This window comes from Grammomys surdaster, unplaced genomic scaffold (assembly GCF_004785775.1).
Source record: "Grammomys surdaster isolate TR1022 unplaced genomic scaffold, NIH_TR_1.0 170, whole genome shotgun sequence".
In the NCBI taxonomy this organism is placed as follows: domain Eukaryota; kingdom Metazoa; phylum Chordata; class Mammalia; order Rodentia; family Muridae; genus Grammomys; species Grammomys surdaster.
In genome coordinates this window covers 15,029,403-15,055,847 of record NW_021604618.1, presented here as the reverse complement: position 1 = coordinate 15,055,847, position 26,445 = coordinate 15,029,403, and the positions used below count along the sequence as shown (strand labels likewise).

Sequence of the window (26,445 nt, the reverse complement as noted above, 5' to 3'; positions counted from 1 at the left end):
TCTGGCCTCAGAGGATCACAGAAGGCAGGTCAGGTAGCATAGTAACTTAGATAAGTAAACTTTTATTATAAAGTAACCCTAAATATCCCGAATCTCCTAAGACCAAGCCTTACCCTCTGCCTGTGCTCTTCCCCCTCCACTGCCTCAAGAACTGACAAGAAAGAAGATCATCCGCCCAGGCCGGGGCTGGATCTCAGAAAATAATATTAAAGACAACAACAAAATATGGAATGTTTTATGCCCCTATAGTTCTCATTTTTAAGGAAATTGATGCATTTGGCAAAAAAATTATACCTTTCTCTTAGGATTTAGTGTAAGACAAAAATCTATTTCTCACATTTCTTTTCATTGTATTTGAAGTCCTAGATAATATAAAAGTCAAAAAAAGACACAAGGATTAAAATTTTAGAACTCTTTAATATGGTAGAAGGCACAAATAATTATTTAGAAAATGATAAAGAATCCAAACAGCAATTACTGGATATATTAATTCAGAGAGATTGCAGATGATGACAATTTAAAATTTTATGTATCTCTACCTTAGCAACAGATTTGCAGAAATAAAATGTATAATTATTTTTATAATATCAGGCTCTCAGGATCATCTTTAACAAAACTATGCCATAAAAGTTATATAATACTACTGAAAACCTTAAAGAAAATATAATAAAAACAGAAAAATACAATTTAATATATTATAAGGCTCAGTAGATGATTAGATGTTTTAGTAGATTTTATTCTTCATGTCTTTGCTTTAGTCCTCTTTGGTTTGTTGTATGTTGATTTGATACCAAATTTTATCTTTTTTGAGCTTCTCTGTGCCTGGATTTCCAGCATTAGATTCTATTAATAATTTATCTATGATATGATGATGCTTCATTTTCATTATTCTAAAACGTCTTTAATTTCTATCTTTATTTCTTCCTTGACCAAGTTATCATTGAGTAGAGTGTTGTTCAGTTCCACATGTATGTAGGCTTTCCATTGCTTTCATTCTTACTAAAGACCAGCCTTAGTCCATGGTGATCTGATAGGATGCAAGGAATTATTTCAATATTTTGTATCTGTTGAGGCCTGTTTTGTGAGCAATTATATGGTCTATTTTGGAGAAGGTACCATGAGGTGATGAGAAAAAAGTATATTCCTTTGTTTTAGGATGAAATGTTTTATAGATATCTGCTAAAACCATTTGGTTCATAACTTCTATTAATTTCACTGTATCTCTGTTTAGTTTCTGTTCCCATGATCTGTCCATTGCTGAGAGTGGGGTGTTGAAGTCTCATGATATAATGGTGTGAGGTACAATGTGTACTTTGAACTTTAGTAATGTTTCTTTTATGTATGTGGGTGCCCTTGCATTTGGAGTATAGATGTTCAGAATTGAGAGTTCACCTTGGTAGATTTTTCCTTTGATGAGTATGAAGTGTCCTTCCTTATCTTTTTTGATAACTTTTGGTTGAAAGTTGATTTTACTCGATTTTAGAATGGCTACTCCAGCTTGTTTCTTGGGACCATTTGCTTGGAAAATTGTTTTCCATCCTTTTACTCTGAGGTAGTGCCTGTCTTTGTCACCGAGGTGCATTTCCTGTATGTAGAAAAATTATGGGTCCTGTTTACATATTTAGTCTGTTAGACTACGTCTTTTTATTGGGGGAATTGAGTCCATTGATGTTACGGGATATTTAGGAAAAATGATCAGTGTTTCCTGTTATTTTTGTTATTAAACGTAGAATTATTTTTGTGTAGCTATCTTCTTTTGTGTTTGCTTGAAGATTACTTTCTTGCTTTTTCTAGGTTGTAGTTTCCCTCCTTGTGAAGCTCTTGAAGAAGAAAAACCAAAGTGTAGGTGTTTCAGTCCTTCTTAGAAGGAGTAACACAATACTAATGGAAGCAAATAAGGAGACAAAGCACCTGACAGAAACTGAAGGAGGAGCCATCTGGAGACTGAGCCACCTGTGTATCCATGCCATGTGCAGTCACCAAATGCAGATGCTGATGTGGATGCCAGGAAGTACAAGCTGACAGGAGTCTTATATTGCTGTCGCCTTAGAGGTCTGACAGAGCCTGACAAATACAGAGGCAGGTGCTCACAGCTCACCATTGATCATGGGGTTCCCAATGAAGGAGTTAGAGAGAAGACTGAAGGAGCTGAATGGGGTTGAGGTCCCATGGGGAGAGCAACAATAGCAAATAACCAGAGCTCTCAGGGTCTAAACCACTAGCCTGGGAGCATATAGGGAGGGACCTATGGCTCCAACTCTGTGTGTAAGGGAGGATGGCTTGTTGTGGATAGGTGGGAAAGGAGGTCCTTAGTCTAGTGAAAGCTGGATGCCCCAGTGTGGGAGAATTTGAGGGTGAAGAGGTGGGAATGGGTGAGTGGGTGGGGGCATATCCTCATAGAAGTAGGAGGGGGGGATGGGATGGGGAGGTTTCTGGGTGGGGGAGGGAATGGAGAAAGGGGATAACATCTGAAATGTAAATAAAATATCCAATAAAAATTTATCTATGTGAAAAAATGTTATGAGTATATCTTTTCTGTATAATCTTAGTTTTCTGATTCACTTCTCTCCCTCCTTTTCTCCTTCTGACCCCACAACTCCCATTCTCCTTATTATTTTTCTGCTGCTATATCTTGCTGTCTATATTTGTCAGAAACACATACTTGCTTGTTATTCAATTTTGTTGATTTCCTCACAATTTTATGAAAATTGGCTTGCTTAAATCAGGCCTTTGACAAAACTCAATGAGTTTGATTTTTTTCTGGCTTTCAATCTGAATCAATCCTTCTTACTCTTCTTCCATTTCTTGAACCCAATGAATGTTCTAGATAATTTGTCCAGTTAACTGTCCCATTATTCTATTTTTATTTTGTTGAATCTATGAGGTATTTTTGAAAGTTTTGTCCTCCTCTTTCCTGTAGAATGTCATTAGTCAGATAATCTTTATTAATTAGTTATTATTACTTCATTTATATCTTAATTTCCCTATATGATATTAATCATGATCTGTATTCAAATTGTTTGTTTTGCTAATGCTTGTAAATTTAGAGCAAAAACTCTTACCTACTAATTATAGCTTAATAGGTTCATTCAAACTCTGGCAGTTTTATTTTAATGATCATTTCATGGATGCTTGTATGTATTTAGGATTCAACTTGTTATAGTTGTCACTGAAACTGGACCATATCTCTGAACCTCATATGGTGCATTTCTTGTTGCTGGAAGATTATTCTACTATTTTGTCTTTTTATTTTTGGCTTTACCATAATAGAAATTGTTTAGGTACATTAAAAGGTGATAGTAAAAAGATTTTGTAACTGCATCATTCTTCTTTCACTACAGCTTCTCTCTCTAGATGTATTATTAAATATTGGCATCAGACACCTTATAGGCCAGAGATCATATTTAGATAAAATTTTAGCTTGCATATGTTTTATCATGAAACAGTTTGACAATATTTCTTGTGCATATGGGTTGATCTTATGTAAACAATGTACGTTTTAAGCTTTTGCTAATTTTTTACTAGGTTGTTGAATTTATGAAAGCTACCTAACTTATATATCATAACTGCTGTTATTATATACTAGTTATTACTCCTGGAGTGCTATTAACTTTCTTATTTATCTTCTTTTTAGATAGTCCAATATGACATTAGAATTACTACATTGTGAATTCTAAAGATATTAATTCATGTTTTAAAATATTTGTATAGTTTTTAAATGGATTCACATCTTCAGTTCATTTAGAAATTGTTCTGTAGTTTGATGAATAGATCAAATGCCTTCTTTGCCAAAGCATCCTGTTGATTCCATCACTTTATTAATAGCTCTTTTGTTTGACCACTGATTTGAGACACTGTCTGTTCATGTGTATTAGTGTCCTCATAGTGATTTTGTTTCTCTTTAATATGCATAATTTTGACACTTTTACTGCCTGAATTTCCATTTCTCTTCATTCATTGATACTATAATTATTCAGCTATGTTGATTCTTAGTCAGAGCTATGATGTTCAACTTTAAACTGCGTCAAAGACAATCAATAAAAAGATGAAAAGTTACCAGAATAACTGTTAAATTCTTAAAACACAGTCTCTCCTCTTATCCTGTCCTGTTATTTAGAATTCTTTACTATGATGGCAGAACACGTGTACATTACACAAATATGTGTTTGACATACTTGCATATAAAAGTGTTGATATCACATTGCATATAAATGATCATATTTCCAATTTTACCGACAATGCCCTAAATGACCATTTACTCAGATTGAAATATATCATATCCCTGAACTAAGTTCTGAAATACCAATGGGTAAAAACTTTTGACTATGTTAACATAGAGGATTACCATGGTTCTTATCTAATGTTCACTGAATAGTAAATAAGTCACATGTTTGTATCATCTTACATATCTCTTCTATTTTATTACTTCTCATAATAATCTTATGTAATACATATCATAATCTCTTTTATATTAATATGACATCCAAACATTACAAAAGGTAAATAAGTACTCATAATCATATTTAGCAAAGTTTAAGTGATCTTGAAGTCAGCATCTTTTAACTTTAAAATTCTGACAATTAAAAGTGATACATGGATATAAATCATATGCTTGTGTCAACGTGATAAGTGGTTAGAGTACTCTTAATACTTTTCAGTGTTTTAAAATGAATTGCAATATTCCACAGGGTGTCAAACACCATGAAGGCAAATCATGGTGGTAAATTTGGTCTCCATATCACACTTGAAAATGTACTATCAGACTATGGTTTATTATAGTAATAGGAAACAAATGATATATGGTTACCAGTAAGAAATATCTCTCACAATTATCTGTAATTCAGATTTTTACTCATATCATTGAGTACATTTTTTAGTTAGGTAATTAGTAATTTTTTATTATGCTTTTATGAAAAATGAGCAAATTAAAGTTTTCTTTAATGTAAAATAGTCCAGCTTGTATCTTTTATTATCTCAAACCCAAAAGTATCCAGGAGGTTTCAGTTGTACACAAATATCATAATAATACCTTTAATTGTTCTAAAAACTAGTGAAAAGTTAGTTTGAATTAATGCTATTAATTTTCAACCTATATAAAAACCTATATATTCACATAGAATAAATTGAATAAATTACAGAACCTTCTAAAACAATTACTAAATGAGGTAAAAATGTAATTTTACAGCCAACATTAAGTCTGCTGAATAATACAATAACTTTCTTCAATCATTATCTCAATCTCATGGCTACAGGAGAACTAAGACTTCACCCAAAAGTTTAAATTCCATTGTCTTGGGCGTCTCATGGCAGTTTTCATCTCTGTGTTCCTCAGTGTGTATATAATGGGGTTCAAAAGAGGAGTGACCACAGAATAAAACACAGCAAGAAATTTATCAAATGACTTGATGGGAAAAGGCCAGGCATAAATGAAGATGCAAGGTCCAAAAAACAGAAGAACTACTGTGATATGAGCAGTAAGTGTAGACAGAGCCTTAGATGACCTATCAGAAGGGTGGTGTTGGATGGTCATTAGAATAATACCATAGGAGATGATTAGCAAAACAAAAGAACATACACTGAGCACACCACTATTGGCAATGACCATGATGTCTAACTTATATGTGTCTGCACAGGCAAGTTTGAGTACTCTAGGAAGGTCACAATAAAAACTGTCAACCTTATTGGGACCACAAAATGGTAAGCTTACTGCAAAGGCCAATTGGCTCACTGAATGTAGAAAACCAATTCCCCATGCAGTAACCACAATGCCAACACATACATTGCCACGCATAATTGTAGTATAACTTAGAGGCTTACAAATTGCTACATATCTGTCAAAGGCCATGGCTACAAGAGTCACCATCTCACTCCCCCCAAAAAAGTGAAGGAGAAATATCTGTGTAAGGCAGCCCTTGACAGAGATGACTTTGCGTTTGTAGAAAAAATCAGCAATAGTCTTTGGGGCAGTGACAGAGGACACACACAAATCTATGAATGAGAGGTTGGCCAACAAGAAGTACATAGGGGAGTGGAGGTGGGAGTCATTGGTCACAGTTATGACAATAAGAAGGTTTCCAAACACGATTCCTACATAGAAAACAAAAAAGAACACAATCAGAAAGATCTGAAGTTCCTGAGAATCGGAGAGTCCAATTAAAATAAATTCGGTCACCACAGAATGATTTGCTTCCCATGTTGATTCATTCCAGAAGAGAGTCTCTGCACTTGCCTTTGAGAAGACAGTGAAAAAAAATCAGATTTGCTATATCCATATTCTAACCTCTGCTCACTCATTAAGGTCTTGCTATGATCTATTGCTTAAGCTAAACTAAAAATCCCAAACTAAAAATCAAAACTTATAATTTAAACTATACTAGTTTTGCTTTGTTTCTTAGATATCCAAGCCTTCAGTGTATCCATGGTACTAGACTCCTTCCTAACACAATGGAGCTGTCTGTGCTTCTCTTTCTGTACTCTCATCATAGGCTTATTTTCTTTATGTCTGAATGTTAAAAACAAAACAAAGCAAAAAAAAAAAAAAACAAAAACAAAAAAACCCAACAACTGTAATGTATAAAACATGCCGTACGTTATTCTATGTGAAAGTCTTTAAGAAAAAAAAAAAGAAATTTGCTAACATGAAACTAAAGATGAAAAACAAAAATGACAGAAATAAGTGAAAATATAGGATTTAAACTGACAGGGTTTTACAGTAGACATTTATAAGATAGAGACAGATTTGATGAGTGATGTCGTTTAGGAGAAAAAGAGTCTTATTTTCCTTTATTTCTTGGGAGAATGCTATTATTTATTATTTGTTTGTGATTTAATTATTCAAAACAGCTTGTGCTTAGAAATTATAATTATCTCTGCATTAGTCCAAGTCAATTTCTTTACACCTGCCCAGTTGCATTCAAATTACTGTGTACAAAGTTCTATGACAATTTTGTGGTTCATTTATTTCCATAATAAAGATAGATATAATCATAAAATAATTCATGAAACATCTTTTGGTTTGTGTCTTCTTAATCCAGTATAAATATAATTATCCAACACTGATAACACTCGAAGGATAGGGTTTTTGTTGTGAGATACATTACAGTGTGACTAGTTCATGAAACCTTTTCTTTAGAATCATACTACTCAAATTAAAGTTATTTGATTGTTTATTTGTTTCAATTTTTTTCAAACATTTTGAGACTGAAGAAGAAGATAGAGAAGAAAATATTCCAGGTTGTATCTCAATGAGAAATATGCCAAGGATGATGGGTCCAGAGTTCTCACGTGCTGAATATCAAAGTCTACCATAGGAGAAAATAAGAATTTAAGAATTATAATTTTAAGAAAATGTAATTTTGTGGTTCACTATGGGTCACATCTGCATAATTATGTTGCTAAGAGGAAAATGCTATCAAGGTGTCCTCATCAATGGTCTTTTTACCAAAAGAACTTCCTTATTTCATTTGGGACTCCAGAAAATACTCAAAAAGTTTTAGTAGAATGTAATGATTCTAATTTGCATCCAAATTTAAAGAGTTCTTTTGCATCTTTTTAAGAAATTTACTTTTCTCTCATATATCCTGAACTCGGTCTCTCCCTCCCAACCTGCCCTTTCCCCCAAGTCCTCTCCTCTTTTGTTTCCCTTAAGAAAAGGGCAGGCCTCAACAGTATATCAACAAAACATGTCATACCATGTTGCAATAATACTAAGTACATCCTCTCACGTTAAGTCTGGGTATACTGCTTTTATTATAACAACCACAGGCCAAGCATGATTAAAGAGAAAGTACTCTCAAAATATTACTTTTGAATTAAATCATTATAATGTTGTGCTCTTCATAATCATGTTTTACATTGAGTTTTCTAAAAGAAAAATATTTTTGTACTCAGAGAGATGAGAACCAGGGCTCTGGGCTTAAGCATAGACCCACTACTTGATCCTGGATATACTAAAAAAAATTTCCCGTGCCTTCACTTTTCTGTTTTCAAATGCTATAATCCAATTAATACTTCTCAGAATATCCATAGTTGTAACACTGTATTTGTGATGTCTATATGAAAGAAATTTTAAAAACTATTTTTTCTTTGAATTTATTAGTAAAAAAGATATGGAACAAGAAAATACTAGGTTATTATTTTGTCTTGTTCGTAAGAATAATTAAATAGAACCACATCACAGAAAGGAAAGAATATGTTAAATCAGTAAATTTGGGTGTAGAACACTGATAATATGGGTTATCCTTTTTAATACTTATCATGTTAACTCTTCTAAGTGTATAAGGCAACTCTACAGAAATTTTATTTGTTTTAATGAAGAAAAAAAATCAAAATTTAGTTCTGCAGAGTGAATTTCTACTCATTAAACTTCTAACCCATAGTTGCTTCTGATAATGTCAATTTTGTCATTCCACTTACCTCTTTCATAACTTGAAAAGACAGCAGTAATCTTAAGAGACAAAACAGTACAGATTCTCTCCTAAACCCACTTTAAAGCATTAACATTTCTGGGTGATTGGCTATTATATGAATTGTCCTCTTCAGCAAACAAACTGCTTGGCTAACGATAAGCATTTATGAAGTAACCAGAAGCCCATGGAGAATCCAGAAACAGCCTGAGGCTTACTGGCAGACTGATTCAGTGTCATAGGTTTTCCCTTGGCCTTTGGTGGAAACATGGTTTATTTCTGAGTTAAGGGACAATGTTGCAGTTTCTTTGATAACTAGATAATTTTACCATCTCACTCAATCTAAGAGTGACTGCAAAAAAATTCCATTGTAAACAAATAAAGTAATATTACAAAAATAAAATCTACACAAATAAATCAGGCAGTGAGTGATATTTCAATTTTATAAAGAGAATAGTTCAAAGACATTGATAACCAGTATGTGGAGAACATATCAAAGATTCCTTGAATAATTTAAAAATCTCAGTTCATACATGTTTGGTATTTGTAAGCTTTAATTACCCTGAACATATTTAAATGAGCTGAGATAAACAACTAGACTCCTAAATCACATCTAGGAAACACATTCAAGACTTGTCTCAAGTTGTGCTTCTAGACCACCATGTATTTCTGGTTTCTTCTGAAGGATTCAAGCACATTCTTCTACCTAAGCACCACAGCTGGAGAGCTAGCACATGAAATAAGTTTTTCAGATCTTGGCAGTATAGCTTCAGACATTGTTTCCCTGAAATAGTTTAACTTGTAGTTGTTTCTTTTTTGTTAAGTAGAAACTTGTTTGAGGAAGATTACTAGGGAAACAAAGTCATGCTACTGTAATATATAAGACGGACACACAGATATTGCATGATAAAAGTATACTAAGTCCATGTCTAAAATGACATTATAAATTATCAGTTAAGAACGGGTATTGCTAGTTCCTCAGCCTAGAACTGACCTTAACATACTCACATATAATTATAATATAATTGCATATAATTAATTAATATAAATAATTAATTGCAGATAATTTAGATTATACTTGCATATAATTAAAATGGTATGAAAGCAAAAAGGAGTAGGGGAGATGGGATAGGGAGGTTCTAGGGAAGGGAAATGGGGAAAGGGGATGGCATCTGAAGTGTAAATAAATAAAATAACCAATAAAAAAGAAAGAAACTGAACTGTCACAGAACCAGAATTACACATCCATTTTCACATATTCTAAAATGGAAAATATATGTATCTTAGAAATAATAAAATTGTGTGTCTCACTCCACAAAAATAAAACAGATCAGGAAAAACACAAAAATCTTAATAGTGATGATTGTCCTACTTATATGTCTTAAACCAAAATTATTGGTTTACCTAAACATATATTTTATCCATTGGATCCACATAATTTCCATAAGAAATATACATTAATAGCTAGTGTTGTATTGTCTGCATATAGATGCTGATAAAGGTACATTGCATATGTATATGCACATTTATTTGTACAAGCAAAATAACATTAAAGTTTGTGTAATAATTGCTTATTATAGTAACAAATATAATACAAATACTTCAATACAATACAAAAATTTAAAACCAATAAAAATTTAGTCATATTGACTGGAAAACATATATAACACTTTTATTTTGTAAGCAGCAGAAGTTATTGTAACCTCATCTTAACTGAAACTCTTTGGTAGGTGCATTTTTAAGTTTCTAAACCCAATAAAATAATGTTTTTATTCTATTGTATTGATATTAATAATTTATTACATTTTCTATGCTTTATTAATAAAATTTACTATGTAAATTCCCTAGAACTTAAAACCTGTCTACTTAGTCTTCTGATGGCCAACCTCATATCTTTATTCCTTAAAGTATAGATAGTAGGATTTAAGATAGGAGTGAGAACAAAGTCAACAATAGCAAAGATATTATCAAGTGACTTAGTTGGAAAAGGCCATACATACAGAAACATGCATGGTATGAAAAACAAAACCACTACAGTGATGTGGGCTGATAAGGTGAAGAATGCCTTGGATAAATCAGTTGAAGAATGTTGTCGTACACTGACCAGAATAAAAATGTATGATGTAATCAAGAAAAAGAACGTACACATAGAAATGAAGCCACTGTTGGCAGAGACCACAAATTCCAGTTTATAAGTGTCTATGCATGCCAGTTTAATGACCCTTGGAAAATCACAATAAAAGCTTCCTACATTATAGGGACCACAGAAGGGTAAATTTATGACAAACATAAACTGAGACACTGCATGAATCATGCCTATGACCCAAGCACCGATTACCAAAATTATACACTTTTTGGGGTTCATGATCATCAGGTAGTGAAGAGGCTTGCAGATTGCTGTATATCTGTCATATGCCATGGCTATGAGCAGCACCATCTCAACTCCACCCATCACATGAATGAAGAACATTTGTATCATGCAGCTGTGGAAAGAAATGACTTTACAACCAGTAAAAAGATCAGATATTGTCCTAGGAATTGTTGTAGATGAAAGGCCCAAGTCAATGAGTGAAAGGTTGGCCAGTAGAATATACATAGGGAAGTGTAAGTGAGAATCAACAATCACTATGAACACAATGAAGAGGTTTCCAAAAAGAATCCCCACATAAAATAAGGAGAAGAAGAGACCAAAGACAATCTTAGTTCCAAATGATTGTGCAAGTCCCAGCAAAACAAATTCAGATACAATAGAATCATTCACTTGTTCCATTGGATCAGAATGTAAAGAAGATACAGAAAAATCCTGAAAGAGAAGATAAATTATTTTAATGCATCAAAAATGAGATTAAATATTAGTAATTTAAAATCAATCACCCTACCAGAGATATTACTTAACAGTAGACCATTTGCTTATCAAATAATTTATGTTATTAATAAATATATTTTTAGTCGATGTCAACTATTCACAAAATTTGAGGAATCCACTGTATAAGAGATTTATGGAGTTTGAGAAGAGATCTATTCAGAATGATATATTGCACTAAATTATAGTAATTGATAAAACATAAACTTATGAGACAATTTATATAGTAGGATAAAATGTATTAACAAATTCAAGAAGTTAAAGTGAAATAAAAAGAGATATTGGGAACAAGCCTAAGTGAATATAGTATTACAGAGAATTAAGACTCTGTAAGGACATTAACATTGTTTTCAAAACTTAAAAATGTTTACTTTAAAACTAATCTAAAATAACAAAATTAAGTGAATATAAGCATTAGAATGGAAGGTGAGTCAAGACACAAAAACAACTTATTTCTTGCTTATGCTAGTTGAAAAACAAAGATTCAATGATAAAGTGCTTTACTAGCATGTGGGGGATTTGATCCTCTGTACAAAAAAAAAGGAAAAAATGAAAAAAGAGGACAAAAGAAAGAAAGAAAGAAAGAAAGAAAGAAAGAAAGAAAGAAAGAAATTAAGAAAGAAAGAATTATTTCTTACCCATGCTTGTCACAAAACTAACTCATGGTTTATCTTGTGCTTGAACTTCAATGTTTAAAGAGAATAAAGCTGATATCTTTATAATATTAAAATGATTAAAATATACATGATTGATACTAAAAATCCATCAAGATATGTGAACAATGAGATAGAGAACTCAGAAATGTAACTGGGTATCCGTTTGTGTGTGTGTATGTGTGTGTGTGTATGTGTGTGTAAGAAATCAAAGAAATATAAGAAAATATTACTCTCTTAAGTTAGTAAAATTGCAATTATAATTAGCAAAATATATTATTATTACCAAATCATTCGGAATGGACCATATTGCTCCTCACAAAGCAGGGAGCAAATCTCAGTAAAATTGTTTTATTTATAATTCACAAGAGGGAAGATATTTTAACCCTTAAATGATATATCAAGAATTTTATCTCCATATCTTGTTGTGAAGTATTTCTCTGAAATACTACTTGCACAGATGATATCTCCAGTCACAAATACTCATAACACTTTATTGACAATTGTAAGTAAAGCTTTAAGGCAGTTTAAATGAGAGCCATTAGGTATAAATATAACAAATATATACAGTTGGCTATAATAATGAAATAAAACTCAATGATGGACTTAACAACAACATTAAGATTGTTGTTTAAAATATTGATGGAAAGTGATTAGCAAACCCATCATTTCTCGTTACAATGATAGCATTTCAGGTTTCAGAGCTTCTAGATTATTCTTAGATTTAAGGAATTTTTGATGCATATACTATATTCATATCTATTTTTCTCTTCCAATATTAAATTTTCTAGGGATCTAAAGAGATGGCAGGTTTATTAAAGCTGTTTGAAAACTAGGATTGACTTATAATTTATGAAATAAAGAATGTTATTTATTCTATTGCACATTTTTATGTCACAAATGATATTATCTATGGACAAGGTACATTTAAATCAGTAAAGGGCTCCGTTTAATTTTCTTGGGCTGTGGCAGGATATTAGATCACATTGTGAACCTGGAGATTTTGTTGTTTACTGGGAAAACCTGTTTGTAGTTGTGTGGCTCAGCTTTAGCACACACATTTAATCCCTCTGGCTGGAATACAGGCATTACCTTAGTACAGACTTAGAATCCCAAACAATGAAGGTAAATTTAGTTTGTAGAAGGAAGTATCTATTTGAAAGTGATATCTAATTGAGTGGGAGACAAAATGGCGAGTCAGAGAAAGGTTTGAGAAAATAAGATATGCCCAACTCACGAGAACAGAGAGAAAAGAGAAACTACTTAAGGAAATCATTGCAGAGAGAGAAGAGAGAGCAGTTTTCATCAGGATAGTTGTACAGAGACAGGTTGCAGAGAAAGAACAAGCTAGACACCGATGAAGACAGAATGAGCCAGAGAATGAAAAGGAGCAAGAAGATTAACATATTGCTAGACTTAGTTTAGGTCAAACAGAACAATTCAGAAGAATCTGAGAGAAGCCAGATGAAATCAGTCAGCTTGGAGAGGAGTTTTGAGACAGAACAGCTGAGTTGTCCAGGCAGCCAGAGTTCAGAAAGTGTAAGCAAGGGTCAACTTATTCACCAGTCACTCTCACAGGCTAGAAATATTCTAGGCCTAGATAAGATTTATGGGGGCTAGAAGCTTCCAAGGCTAGACCTCTTTTTGAAGAAAGAGGAAATAAGTCTCCAAAATGACAATTATATCAGGTGAATAAAAGATATTTTAACATTGGACTTTGTGTAAAACTAAACTAAGATGAAAACTTCCTAAGGAAGTCTACTCAAGTAGTGACAAAGCATGTTCCTTGCTTTGTGTTGACTAGGGGTGACCATTCTGAATGAATTCTTGTAATAATAAAACAACTATAAGGAAAATAGATATCATTGTGACCTCATCAGGCTCAGTGTGATCCAGAGTAGTGATGTGCACTGGGATAATAATTTACTCAATCTGGACAATGTGATTTGTATGTATGGTTTCAGGGATGAGCATTTAGTATTGGATAAACAGTGTGCTCTTCCCTCAGGAAGGCTATTTCCCCTACTCTCAGTATTCCTCAGTTACTTGTTATTCTTTGTGGAAGACTAAGGCTTTCCATCATCCGTGCTAGCATGTCTATTGGTTTTGTTTCTGTTCAACAATTATTGAAAGAGACTTTTTTTTTTAAAAAAGGATATAATGAATAGTCAAACACAGAGAAGCATAATGAGATGGTATAAAAAAACTTTGGTATGGATCTGGAGGCTAATCACTTGGATTCTTTTCCTATTCTACACTATGCAACAATTTTGGTTAATTTTCAATTTCTGCATTGTTTTCTACACTATTCTATACAAAAACTCTTGAATATCCATTCAAGTTCTTAGTTTTTGTACTACATACTTTGCAAAGCCATGCTTACAATATTAATGCATTCACACTTTTGTTCCTGGACTTCTAACCTACATTTATATCACCCAGTCTTCTAGGTGATATTTGAAAATATTTGAGAAGAGGAATCAAATATGAGAAGAATATTATATAGTTAAAGAAATCATCATTGGAAGGTTTCTTGGCAATGCTCTGTACTGTGTTGAGAATACTGTGGTTGGTGACTTACTAAGCTCATCTATGTCACTGAAAACGTAACCCTGAAGTAGAAAAAAACACTTGTAGTACTTATAGTGAAGCTTTTCATATTTTAAAGTAAGATAAAATAAATTCCACATTTCAGCTTATAAAATTAACCACAAACCAATTGATAATTGAATTCTGAATTACATCAGTAGATTTAGAAATCATATTACCATTCACTTAATGCTTTTGAAATGGCGTTTGTCTTGTAGGGAGTTGAGTTTTCTATGTTTTAAAGAACAAGACCCTAAACATATGAAAGTTATTTGTTTGAAGATAATGTTTTCATTTATAGCATTATTTTATTTTAGTGATAATATTCAATTTTTATAACATGTGATTTCTACATTGAAAAACATTGAAACTACTTGGTACATAAAGGATGTTATAGTGTCATCAATAGAATGTTTTGAAGAACAGACAGAAGAGAAGACACAAATGAAGGATAAATATGTGTTGGAAAGACAGAGAAACGCAGTGACAGGTGAAAAAAACCAAGAGAATCAAAATGCAGAAACAATGATAATAAAGTGATGGAGATTCACTGTGCAACTTTAAGTTGCCAATTATGACTTAAAACAGAACATGTACATTATGAACTCTCTATTGAGTGGATTCCTTGGATTTCCATGTACTGTTACTGTATATGTTTACTAGAAAGATGGAAAGCAATAGAGTATCTGTGGAGTAAATAACTACTGGTGTCAAGAGAATATAAGAAGTTAAGAATGTGCATGACTGGACAGTGAAATATGAAAGGATGAACTGGTTGTTTGATAGTTTTGGGGGATGCTTAGCTAACTTACAGATAAGTCATCTTCTAAAAAATTAAAAAGTCATTGTTCAAAATAAACCTTTGTCTTTCAGGAAGAGTTTGTTTATCCTGGTTCTAATATATTATAGTTTTTAATGAGGATAAACTAAAGCTCAGAAATACAGGAAACTGCTTCTTTTGGTCTAGTACAGTAATATCTACATAAAATTATGCCTGAAACACATGGAAAGGCTTCAAAAATATTTCACAAAATATTTATAAAAATTGCTATAACACTGTTCAGATGAAAAGCAAAATTACAGTATAGTGGAATTTAATTTAATATACTTTTACATCTGTTGCTTTATATTTGTCCTAATTACAAAGAATGAGAATTTAAATAAATGAAGGTCTTATTCTCTTACAAACACCTTGGGTTATTATTATTATATCCACATGTTTTTAGAGAATTTAAGTGCAAAAATAGTAAAAATACAACAAAACTTCTCAGTTTTATCTCAAAAGATGAAAATCAAAATAAAAGCAAGAGTATAGTGCTTTATTCCTTTTCCTTCTGAGCTGCTGATAATAGCATAAAGCTCCTAGGAGTTCATCAGGAGCCAACTCCCCATAGTGACTGATGATTTTCCTGGTTGTGGTAACTTAAAATTTGTCTATTATTCAAGGTCTCACGATAGATATCACTTCAAACAAGAAATATAAACATGTGTAAAACAAACCATATTAGTAGAATCATAGATTTACATGCAAATTGGGAACAACTGTGAGAGAATGTTTTTAATCCTTGATTCTACATAAAACAGCCCTGTGTTTAACAGTGCATCAATAGCTAAACATTTAGAAGTTCAGTTCAGATGCCAAATGTCCTAAACTTTAGAATACTGGTCTTCAATATTACTCTACAAATGATTCAGAAAAACAGTTATAAAATCTCAGAATAATACATATTTGATAGGATCACTTTCTCTATTGAAAGGATCTTGTTAGTCTTTGAACTCATACTCAGTTTGACATGAAATTATGTTTTCTGCTTCCTAAACAAATAGTCTTCTCCATAACCTGTCCCCTTGATGAGTTGTACCAAATTTTCTTTTTCTTTTTTCAAACATCTTGACTACTCCTTGAACAGTTGCAATAAAAAGAAAACTATCCAATGCATTTCTGCAGAATCTCTTACTGTGGGCTAGAATATATCTAAGTCTTGGCATAGTCCTTCAGTTTATTTACTGCCTAGAGTATTCTAATGTTGAAAAAAATGTAGGAATTACTCTAGAGCATTAGAAAACAAGGCTTGAGATTATTCTCTGTTTTAAATTATAATATGATCTTTAACTATGCAGGAAATATCTGAGAATAGACATCTGCTTGGCATAGTTTAAAATTAAATTGACTGAGGCCTACAAAAAGCAGAAACATATGTATCTTGAAAAATCCTCATACCAAAAAAGCAAATTAAAAAAATATCAAAAGTTTGTAAGTATGAGATTGATTATATAAAGCAATATATTTAAGTGTAATCTCAAAATTATAGTAAGATAGTACAACATAAAAGGGCAAAAATACTCATGGAAGGCGAAATGTCTGACAAAATTATTTTACAGATAGGAGTTTAGCAAGATGAAAACAACTGTGATTGTCAGGCTTTAAATGTAAACCACCCCTTACCTTCTCTCAAGTAACAGCAGGTACGCTTTGAAGAGAAGGGAAATCTAAGTAGATTACTCTTCATTTCTATAAGCAATATCCCTGAAGACAAAGATATATGTATGTTTTTTTTTTATAGTGGCAAAGAAGCTAATTAGTTGCTCAGGAGAGTGACCTATTGTGAAGGTGGCCAATACCCAGCTCATTAATAATTTCTATTGGGAATTGGATGATGAGATACTGGTTTCCCCAAGAGATAAGTATCAAAAGAATTGTCTGGTTATCTCAGGGAAAAAATAAGAAGATTCTGAGTAATGTATTAGATGTTGTAAAGTAACATCCTTGAGAAGTGATAATCTTATTGCATGAATTTCCTGAATGGGAATAAAAAATATTCCAATGGTAAATAGCTGTACTCTGGATTCACATATCAAATTAAAAGTAATCTAAAACTCTTTATCTGAAAATATACTTCATTTGTTATTAAGGAAAAGATAAGAATTCTTATTGTTTCATTTTGACAAATGTTTCATGAAGAAAGAATAAATATTCTGTAAAACCAGAAGATACAGGTATATTTGAAAATCACTACTTTATCATTTGAGTTGATCTATTATAAGTTAAATTTGTAAGTCATTGGGTCAATTTGTATAGAAATTTTGGAAGATATAGATAGTTATTTGAATAATAATATGGTCCTTAAAGACTCACATATTTGAATGCTTAATCATCAAGGAGTGGTACTACTTGAGAAATTGGAAGATGTAGTTTTGCTAGAGGAAGTGTGTAACTGGAGGTTCACTTTGAAGTTTTAAAAGCTCAAGCCAGGTCTTGCTCTTCTGACCAAGGATACGGATGTAGAACTCTCAGCTACTCTATAGTACCATGCCTGCCTGTGTGCTGCCATTGTCCACCTTCTCCCCCTTAATGAGAGTGAACTAAACCTCTGAAAATGTAAGTGAGCCTTAATTAAATGCTTTCCTTCATAAGAGTTGCTACTTTCATGGTGTCTCTTCACAACAACTGAATATTCACTAAGACAAAAGTTGGCACCAAGGACTAGAGTACTGCTGTGACAGGTCTAATGTTTGTTAGGGAAATAAAGAAAACTTTGGGACTTTTAACTAGAAAAGCAGTTGTATACTTGGAGCAGGGATTAATGACTCATTGTAGCAGGAACATGAAAGATAGTGATGACTTGATGACCGAGAAGGTTGATGACCGTGGAGGCCCAGCTCCAAAAGTTTCATGGGAGAAGCATATTAATAAGTGGCCTATAGACTTTTTTTGATATTTTGCTGAAGACTGTGGCTACTTTCTGCCCTTGTCCAAAAATGTGCCTAAGGCTAAATTGAAGAGTTTTGCATTAATAACATTGGCAGTGGTGATTTCAATATAGCCTAGTACTGACTATGTCTTGTTGTTTTTAGTGGTCACTCTTATGCTGAGCTATAATGAAAAGGAGAAAGCTGAGCAAGGAGAAAAATGTGCAGTTTGAAGAGAAAAGGTGCACAAGGAAGCACAATGGAGTTAATTCCAGTGATCAAGGAAATTAAAAAACAAAAAGTTAAAGAAAAGCCTGGCACTAAATGGATAAAAGAAATGATGACCTGAGGTCAAGAACCCACACAGCTAATTTGCCAATTTGTGAAAAGAATTAAAGAAAAGTTTAAGAAATGAAAGAAGCCATCTATAAGAGAGATCTGATAAAAATGCAGTTGATTGAGAGGCCAAATTCTAGCCCTAGGAAGCAACTAAACTTGGTAGCTTTGGCCACATGTGTTTGGCTGTTAAGTCAAGATTACAAGAAAGAATTTGTGGAATCTCCCTCCACATCTAAGGAAAGCCCCTGAGGTCAGGTTCATCTGTGTCGGGCATGTTCTTGCATAGAACCAGAGAAGCTACTGTATGCAGGTGTGAAGGAGAGGCCTAGATTGCTTTGGAGAATCCAAGATGTTGGGAGTTGTGGGACATTGTCAAGGAATGCTTCAGAGTAGGTATGGAGCTATTCTAAAAGAGAGAAATATATTGCAGTCAATAAAGCTCAAAGAAATTGGAGATCTGAAAAAATATGTCCTGGTCAGTGTCTTATTGCTGTGACAAGACACTTGACCTCTGCAAATCTTGCAAAAGAAAGCATTTAATTGTGGCTTGCTTGGAGTTTCAGAAGATTACTTCACCCTCACACTGGTAGTGATCATGGTGGCATGCAGGGAGACATGGTTCTGGAGAGTAACTGAGAGTTCTACATATGGATGCATAGGCAGCAGGAAAAGAAAGGGCTTCACAATGGTTTTGACATGAGTTTTAAACCCTTTTAGCCCTTCTCGACTAACATGGTTCCTTAAATAAGACCACATCTCACTAGCTAGTGTGCTTCCCTGAAGACACTGTATCCTAACCCATCCTAGAGAAACCATTGTACTCAGAGCAGCAGAGGAACCACTGCACACAGAACAGTGGAGGAACTACTGTACTCAGAGCAAAGGAGAATCCCCTGCACCCAGAGCAGTTGAGGAAGCTGGATTCTCAGGAGCTCTTCCACCCAGGATCTCAGGATCATAGGATCACAGAGACAGCTTGACTATGAGGTGTTCTGATATAAGCAAGCTAACAAGAGAAAGAGGCTCCAGTCAGAGACAGTGAGTGCAGGTAGAACTAGAGATAATCAGATGGTGAAAGGCAAGAACAAGAACATAAGCAACAGAAACCAAGGTTACTTGGCATCATCAGAATCCAGTTCTCCCACTATAGCAAGTCCTGGACACCACATCACACCAGAAAAATAGGATTCATATTTAAAATCACTTCTCATGATGATGATATAAGACTTTAAGAAAGACATAAGTAACTCCCTTAGAAATACAAGCGAGGGAGTCCTACGTAAGGACTATGGAAGAAGGAAGGCCTCCTTCCCTTCCTTCTCTTCCTCTTCTTTCTCCTCTTCTTCTCTTGCTTTCAATTACTTGCCAGCACATCTGTTAGATACTACTTCAGGATTCCAGCTTATTCAGAAGACCAGCTGAAACACCTACCCTCCTGAAACTGAACAACTACTGGATTCTTGGACTTCCCCTTCACAGCTGCTCATTGCTGGGACATAGTGAAGTATGATGATGTGCATGTGGACTTCACTTGGGAAGAGTGGGCTTTGCTGGATCCTTCTCAGAAGAGCCTCTACAAAGATGTGATGCTGGAGACCTATAGGAATCTTGCTGCTATAGGCTACAATTGGAAAGACCATAATATTGAAGGATATTTTCAAAGTTCTAGAAGAAATGGAAGGCATGAAAGAAGTTATACTGAAGAGAAACTTTCTGAATTTACTCAATATGATAAAGACTTTGCATATCAGAGTCATCCTCAAAGGCATGAAAGCATTCATTCTGGAGAGAAATCCTATGAAGGTATCCAATATTTTGAAGCCTTTGCACATCACAGTAGTCTCCAAATACTTAAAAGAACACATATTGTAGAAAATCCAATGAGTGTAACCAATGTGGTAAAGCCTTGCATATCACAGTTATATTCAAATGCATGAAAGAAGTCATACAGGAGAGAAACCTTACAAATGTAATTAGTGTGGTAAAGCCTTTGGATGCCACAGTCATCTTCAGAGGCATGAAAGAATTCACACAGGAGAAAAAAGCTATGATTGTAATCAATGTGGTAAAACATTTGAACATCACAGTCATCTTCAAATACATAAAAGAACATATATTGGAGAGAAACCCTTTGAATGTAACCAATGTGGTAAAGCCTTTGCACGAAACAGCCATCTCTTAATACATCAAAGAATACACACTGGAGAGAAACCCTATGAATGTAAGCAATGTGGTAAAGCCTTTGCATATCAAAGTGGTCTCCTATATCATAAAAGAAGATATACTGTAGAGAAACCCTATGAGTGTAACCAATGTGATAAAGCCTTTGCATATCACAATAGTCTCCAAGTACATAAAAGAACACATACAGGAGAGAAACCCTATAAATGTAATAAATGTGGAAAAGCCTTTGGATGCTACAGTTCTTTTCAAAGGCATGAAAGAATTCATACAGGACAGAAACCTGATGAATGTAGTCAATGTTGTAAAGACTGTGGATGTTACAGTAGTCTCATAAAAGACCACATACTGGAGAGAAATACTTTGAGTGTAACCAATGTGGTAAAGGCTTTTCACAAAACAGTAATCTCCAAATACATAAAACAACATATACTGTAGAGAAACTCTATTAGTGTAACCAATGTAGTAAAGCCTTTGCATATCATGATCATCTTTGAATACATAAAAGAACATGCACAGCAGAGAAACCCTATGAATGTGATCAATGTAGTAAAGCCTTTGCATGTCAGTAATCTTCAAAGGCATGAAAGAAACCATACTGCAGAGAAAAATCTGTGAGTGTATTTAATATGGTGAAGCCTTTGCACATTTCTGTAGTCTTCATCATCATGAAAGAAATCCATACTGGAGAGAAACCCTATGAATGTATTTAATGTGCTTCACCCTTTTCACATTTCATAAGTCTTCATCATCGTGAAATAATTCATACCAGAAAGAAAACTTATAAGTATATTTAATATGGTGAAGCCTTTGCATATTTCAATAGTCTTCATTATCATGAAAGTATTCATACTGGAGAAAAATTATGTGATTGTAAGCAATGTGGTAAAGCCTTTGAGGGTCCTCTGAGATCCAACAAAACTCAAACTCAGGTAATGCTAATGACAAGAACTTATAAGCTGCTACTGATGTATCAGGGCCACAAAACACACTTGGATACTGAACTGTGACTGCTCCCCATCCATCTCCCCACCCAGAGCAAGAATGTTATAGAGCTTTTAAGTTCAAAAACCAGAAATATCTGTGCCAAGTTATAGCTCCATTGGTTTTCACCAATCAAGATTTAGGGATAAGGGCTTTCCTTATCTAGTTGATCTATGTCAACTGATACAGTATATATATTTGTTCTTTTGTGGTTAGGAACAGGCATTATGTTTTGAGGAACAAAAGATGCATAACAGAAGCCATGGTTAGGGACAGTCAATATGTTTTTATGAACAAAGATGAATAATGGAAGCTGATCTGCTATTGGAAAGTCCCCAGCTACCCCAGGGCCAGGGAACTTGAACTTAGGTATACCATATGATTAAATGGAGGCTGATAACAAAAAAGAAATGCAGTACTTAGGACAAATTTCCTCCTTTACTTGTTTCTAACAGTTACATATCACAGGCATTTTTAAATACTTAAAAGAATAACCACATTGGAGTGAAACTTCAAATTGTAACCAACATGATAAAACTGTTTTACAACACAGTTATGTACATAAAAGACCACATAGTGGAGAGAAATCCTATGAATATGCAATGTGGTAAACCCTTTGCATGTAGCAGTAGTCTTTAAAAAAATCATGAGAAAAAGTCATACTGCAAAGGAAACCATAAATGTACTCAGGATGGTAACATTTTGCACTTGATGGTATCTTTATACAAGAAGAAACGTTTAGAGTATAATTCATCTTTAAAGCCTTTGCATACCCCAGTAGTCTTTGAGGACCTTAAAGAACTGATAGTGAAAAGAATCTATGACTAAAGGATTTGGAAAGATCTGCAGCTAACACCCTTGCATTCAGTGTCAGGTACAACATGGTTGTGAATATGGCTGCATGACACAGTTACAGCTGTGGGAGTACCTTCTATCTGAGTCATGTAACTCTGGCATTCTCGTAGACAGATGGCATTGCTCTTTCTTGCATGTTTGCCTGTTACTGCATTTTTTCAAGCAGTCAATTCAGACATAATGCTTCAAGGGAGTCTTTGGAGGCTGACTGCCTTAATTGTTCTCTGGGATATTTTTGCCAACTCATGATGATTATGTTGTACCAGGAAATATTTGAAGCAGAAAATGTTTTTGAGAAACCTCAAGTTTTAATATTTAAAAGAAATAAAGACTCCCAAGGAAAAGGAACACTGTGCCTGAGTCACCAAGGACAGGAATGACAATAGAAAATATAATGAACAAGATAGAGGAAGATATAGCTGAGTCTACTGGATGACTGAGCAATGGTGAGAGCCCTCATGAGAGGAGATGTCTAATAAGAGAAAGTTTGATTTTAAAAGATTATTGGGGAAAATTGGAAAATTATCTATCTGTCTATCTATCTATCTATCTATCTATCTATCTATCTATCTATCTATCAAATACAAAAGGGTGGGTAGAAATGTTTGGACCCCACAAGCAGGCCATTGATTAGTGAACTGACCTTCCTGGAAAGATTGGAACACACTGATTTGACCCCCTGGCATCTCCTACCTAAGTACACTAGGGTCCAAGTTCTAAGAGATAGAATTGGAGCTTGTGAAGGAGCCATGCAGGAAACTGTAAATGAAATTAGTATCACATATGGAAAATAATTTGAAATAGATATTCAGAAGAGTCCAGTAAACTGGATGAAGAGATTCTGTAAAGTTAGACAAGCTAAAAATGCTAACATTACCCTGACCTGTTTAGCACCTTTCTGTCCTCATGCTCATGCTGTAAGCACAAGTTTATGCCCAGGTGACTTGTGATGTGGAGGTTTTGTTAAGAGTTAAAAGTTAATGTATAACTTGCTTTTGCAGACACTGAACTGTGACTTTATGTGTGCTTTGTGTTTTCTAGTGACATACTTACATGGGGTGTTTTGGGAAAAATAATGGGTTTGAAGAAAATAATGAAAAGGCTTTTGATTATGTGTTGTATAATAAGGAAGTGTGTAACGAATAAAAGACTGAGGTGAACTCAGAGACAGAACCTGAAAGCTGTCTCTGAGCACAGCTTCCGAACAACAACAACAACAACAACAACAACATCAACAACAACAAAAAGAAATACAAGCGAACACAGGTAAAAAGGTAGAAGCCCTTAAAGAGGAAAAACAAAAATCCTTTAAAGAATTGCAAGAAAACTCTACCAAGCAAGTAAAGGAATAAAAGCAAACCATCCAGGATCTAAAAAGGAAGTAGAAACAATAAAGATATCCCAAAGGAATAACTACCCTTGAGATAGAAAACCTAGAAAAGAGATCATGAGTCATAGACACAAGCATCACCAACAGAATACAAGAGATAGAAGAGAGAATCTCATGTGCAGAAGATACCATGGAAAACATTGACACAACTGTCGAAGAAAATGCAAAATGCAAAAGCTCCTAACCCAAAACATCCAGGAAATCCAGGACACAACGAGAAGACCAAACCTAAGGATAATATGTATAGATGAGAATGAAGATTCCCAACTTAAAGGACCAGTAAATATCTTCAACAAAATTATAGAAGAAAACATCCCTAACCTAAAGAAAGAGATGTCCATGAACATACAAGAAGCCTACAGAATTCCAAATAGACTAGACCAGAAAAGAACTTCCTCCTGTCACATAATAATCAAAACACCAAAATACATAAAACAAAGAAAGAATATTAAAAGCAGTAAGGGTAAAAGTTCAAGTAACATATAAAGGCAGACCTCTCAGAATTACAGCTGACTTCTCACCAGAGGCTATAAAAGCCAGACAATTCTGGACTGATATCATATAGACCCTAAGGGAACAAAAATGCCAGCCCAGACTACTATACCCAGCAAAACTCTCAATCACAATAGATGGAGAAACCAAGATATTCCATGAAAAAAACAAGTTTACACAATATCTTTCCATATATCCAGCCCTACAAAGGATAATAGATGGAAAACTCCAATACAAGGAAGGAAACTACAACTTAGAAAAAAGCAAGAAAATAGCCTTCCAAAAAACCCAAAAGATAATAGCTACACAAATGTAATTCCAACTCTAGTAACAAAAATAACAGGAAGCAACAACGATTTTTTCCTTAATAACTCTTGACATCAGTGGATGTCTCCAATAGAAAGACATAGACTAATAGACTGGATATGTAAACAGGACCCAGAATTTTTGCTGCATATAGGAAACACACCTCAGTGACAAAGACAGACACTACCTCAGAGTAAAAGGATGGAAAACAATTTTCCATGCAAATAGTCACAAGAAACAATCCTCAGTAGCCATTCTAATATTGAATAAAATCAACTTTCAACCAAAAGTTATTAAAAAAGATAAGGAAGGACACTTCATACTTGTCAAAGGAAAAATCTACCAAGATGAACTCTCAATTCTGAACATCTATGCTCCAAATGCAAGGGCACCCACATTCATAAAAGAAACTTTGCTAAATCTCAAAGCACACATTGTGCCTCACACAATAATAGTGGGTGACTTCAACACCCCACTCTCAGCAATGGACAGATGACAGAAACAGAAACTAAACAGAGATACAGTGAAACTAACAGAAGTTATGAAACAAATGGATTTAATAGATGTCTACAGAATGTTTCATCCTAAAACAAAAGAATATACCTTTTTTTTCATGGTACCTTCTCCAAAGTAGACCATATAATTGGTCAGTTAACAGGCCTCAACAGATATAGAAAGATTGAAATAATCCCTTGCATCCTATCAGATCACCAAGGACTAAGGCTGGTCTTTAATAATAACAAAAACAATGGAAAGCCGACATACAAATGGAAACTGAACAAAGCTCTACTCAATGATAACTTGATCAAGGAAGAAATAAAGAAATTAAAGACTTTTCAGAATTTTATTAAAATGAAGGCTCTTCATACCAAAACTTATGGGACACAATGAAAGCAGTGCTAAGAGGAAAACTCATAACCTTAAGTGCCAAGAAAAAAGAAAGAAAAAGAAAAAAGAAACCAGAGAGAGCACATTAAACAAATAAACAAAGCAAAGAAACTCAAGAGGAGTAAATGGCAGGAAATAAACTCAGGGCTGAAATCACCCCACTAGAAACAAAAAGAACTATACCAGTATCAGCAAAACCAGGAGCTGGATCTTTGAGAAAATAAACAAGATAGATAATCCCTTAGCCAGACTAACCAGAGGGCACAGAGACAAGATCCAAATTAATAATCAGAACTGAAAAGGGAGACATAACAACAGAAACTGAGGAAGTTCATAAAATCATCAGATCCTACTACAAAAGCCTATACTCAATGAAACTGGAAATTCTGGATGAAATGGACATTTTTCTAGACAGATGCCAAGTACGAAAGTTAAATAAGGAGCATATTAACCATCCAAACTGTCCAATAGCCTCTAAAGAAATAGCAGCAATCATTAAAAAGCTCCACACACAAAAAAAGTCCAGGACCAGATGGTTTTAGTGCAGAATTCTATCAGACCTTCAAGGAAGATCTAACACCAATTCTCTCCAAACTACCCACAAAATATAAGCAGAAGGAACACTACTCAATTTGTTCTATGAAGCCACAATTACACTCATTCCTAAACCACACAAAGACCCAACAAAGAAAGAGAACTTCAGATCAATCTCCCTTATGAATATCGATGCAAAATATACTCAATAAAATTCTCGCAAACCAAATCCAAGAACACATAAAAACAATTATCCATAACGTTCAAGTAGGCTTT

General features: G+C 33.9%; 2 protein-coding genes and 1 pseudogene across 2 annotated transcripts; 1 reads left to right on the top strand and 2 right to left on the bottom strand.

Moving 5' to 3' along the window:
• Positions 1–415: 415 nt before the first annotated feature.
• Positions 416–8,424, bottom strand: LOC114620734 (olfactory receptor 4F4-like). Its single transcript, XM_028766835.1, has 3 exons — positions 8,416–8,424; positions 5,298–6,229; positions 416–452 (listed from the first exon to the last, which is right to left on the bottom strand). The coding sequence occupies exons 1-3, from the start codon at positions 8,422–8,424 to the stop codon at positions 416–418; spliced, it is 978 nt and encodes a 325-aa protein (XP_028622668.1).
• Positions 8,425–10,236: 1,812 nt separating this feature from the next.
• Positions 10,237–11,175, bottom strand: LOC114620919 (olfactory receptor 4F6-like). Its single transcript, XM_028767095.1, has one exon. The coding sequence runs from the start codon at positions 11,173–11,175 to the stop codon at positions 10,237–10,239; it is 939 nt and encodes a 312-aa protein (XP_028622928.1).
• Positions 11,176–18,888: 7,713 nt separating this feature from the next.
• Positions 18,889–21,172, top strand: LOC114620733 (annotated as a pseudogene).
• Positions 21,173–26,445: the final 5,273 nt, after the last annotated feature.

What these genes read in the sequence shown, in the direction of transcription:
- LOC114620734 (XM_028766835.1), bottom strand. An exon ending in ATGAAAACTGCCATGAGACG is followed by an intron (nt 453 to 5,297) that starts CCCAAGACAATG and finishes GATTCTTTATCA; the next exon opens with TTTTCTAAATAATTATTTGT.
- LOC114620919 (XM_028767095.1), bottom strand. Translation starts at nt 11,175, where the DNA reads ATGGAACAAGTGAATGATTCTATTGTATCTGAATTTGTTTTGCTGGGA.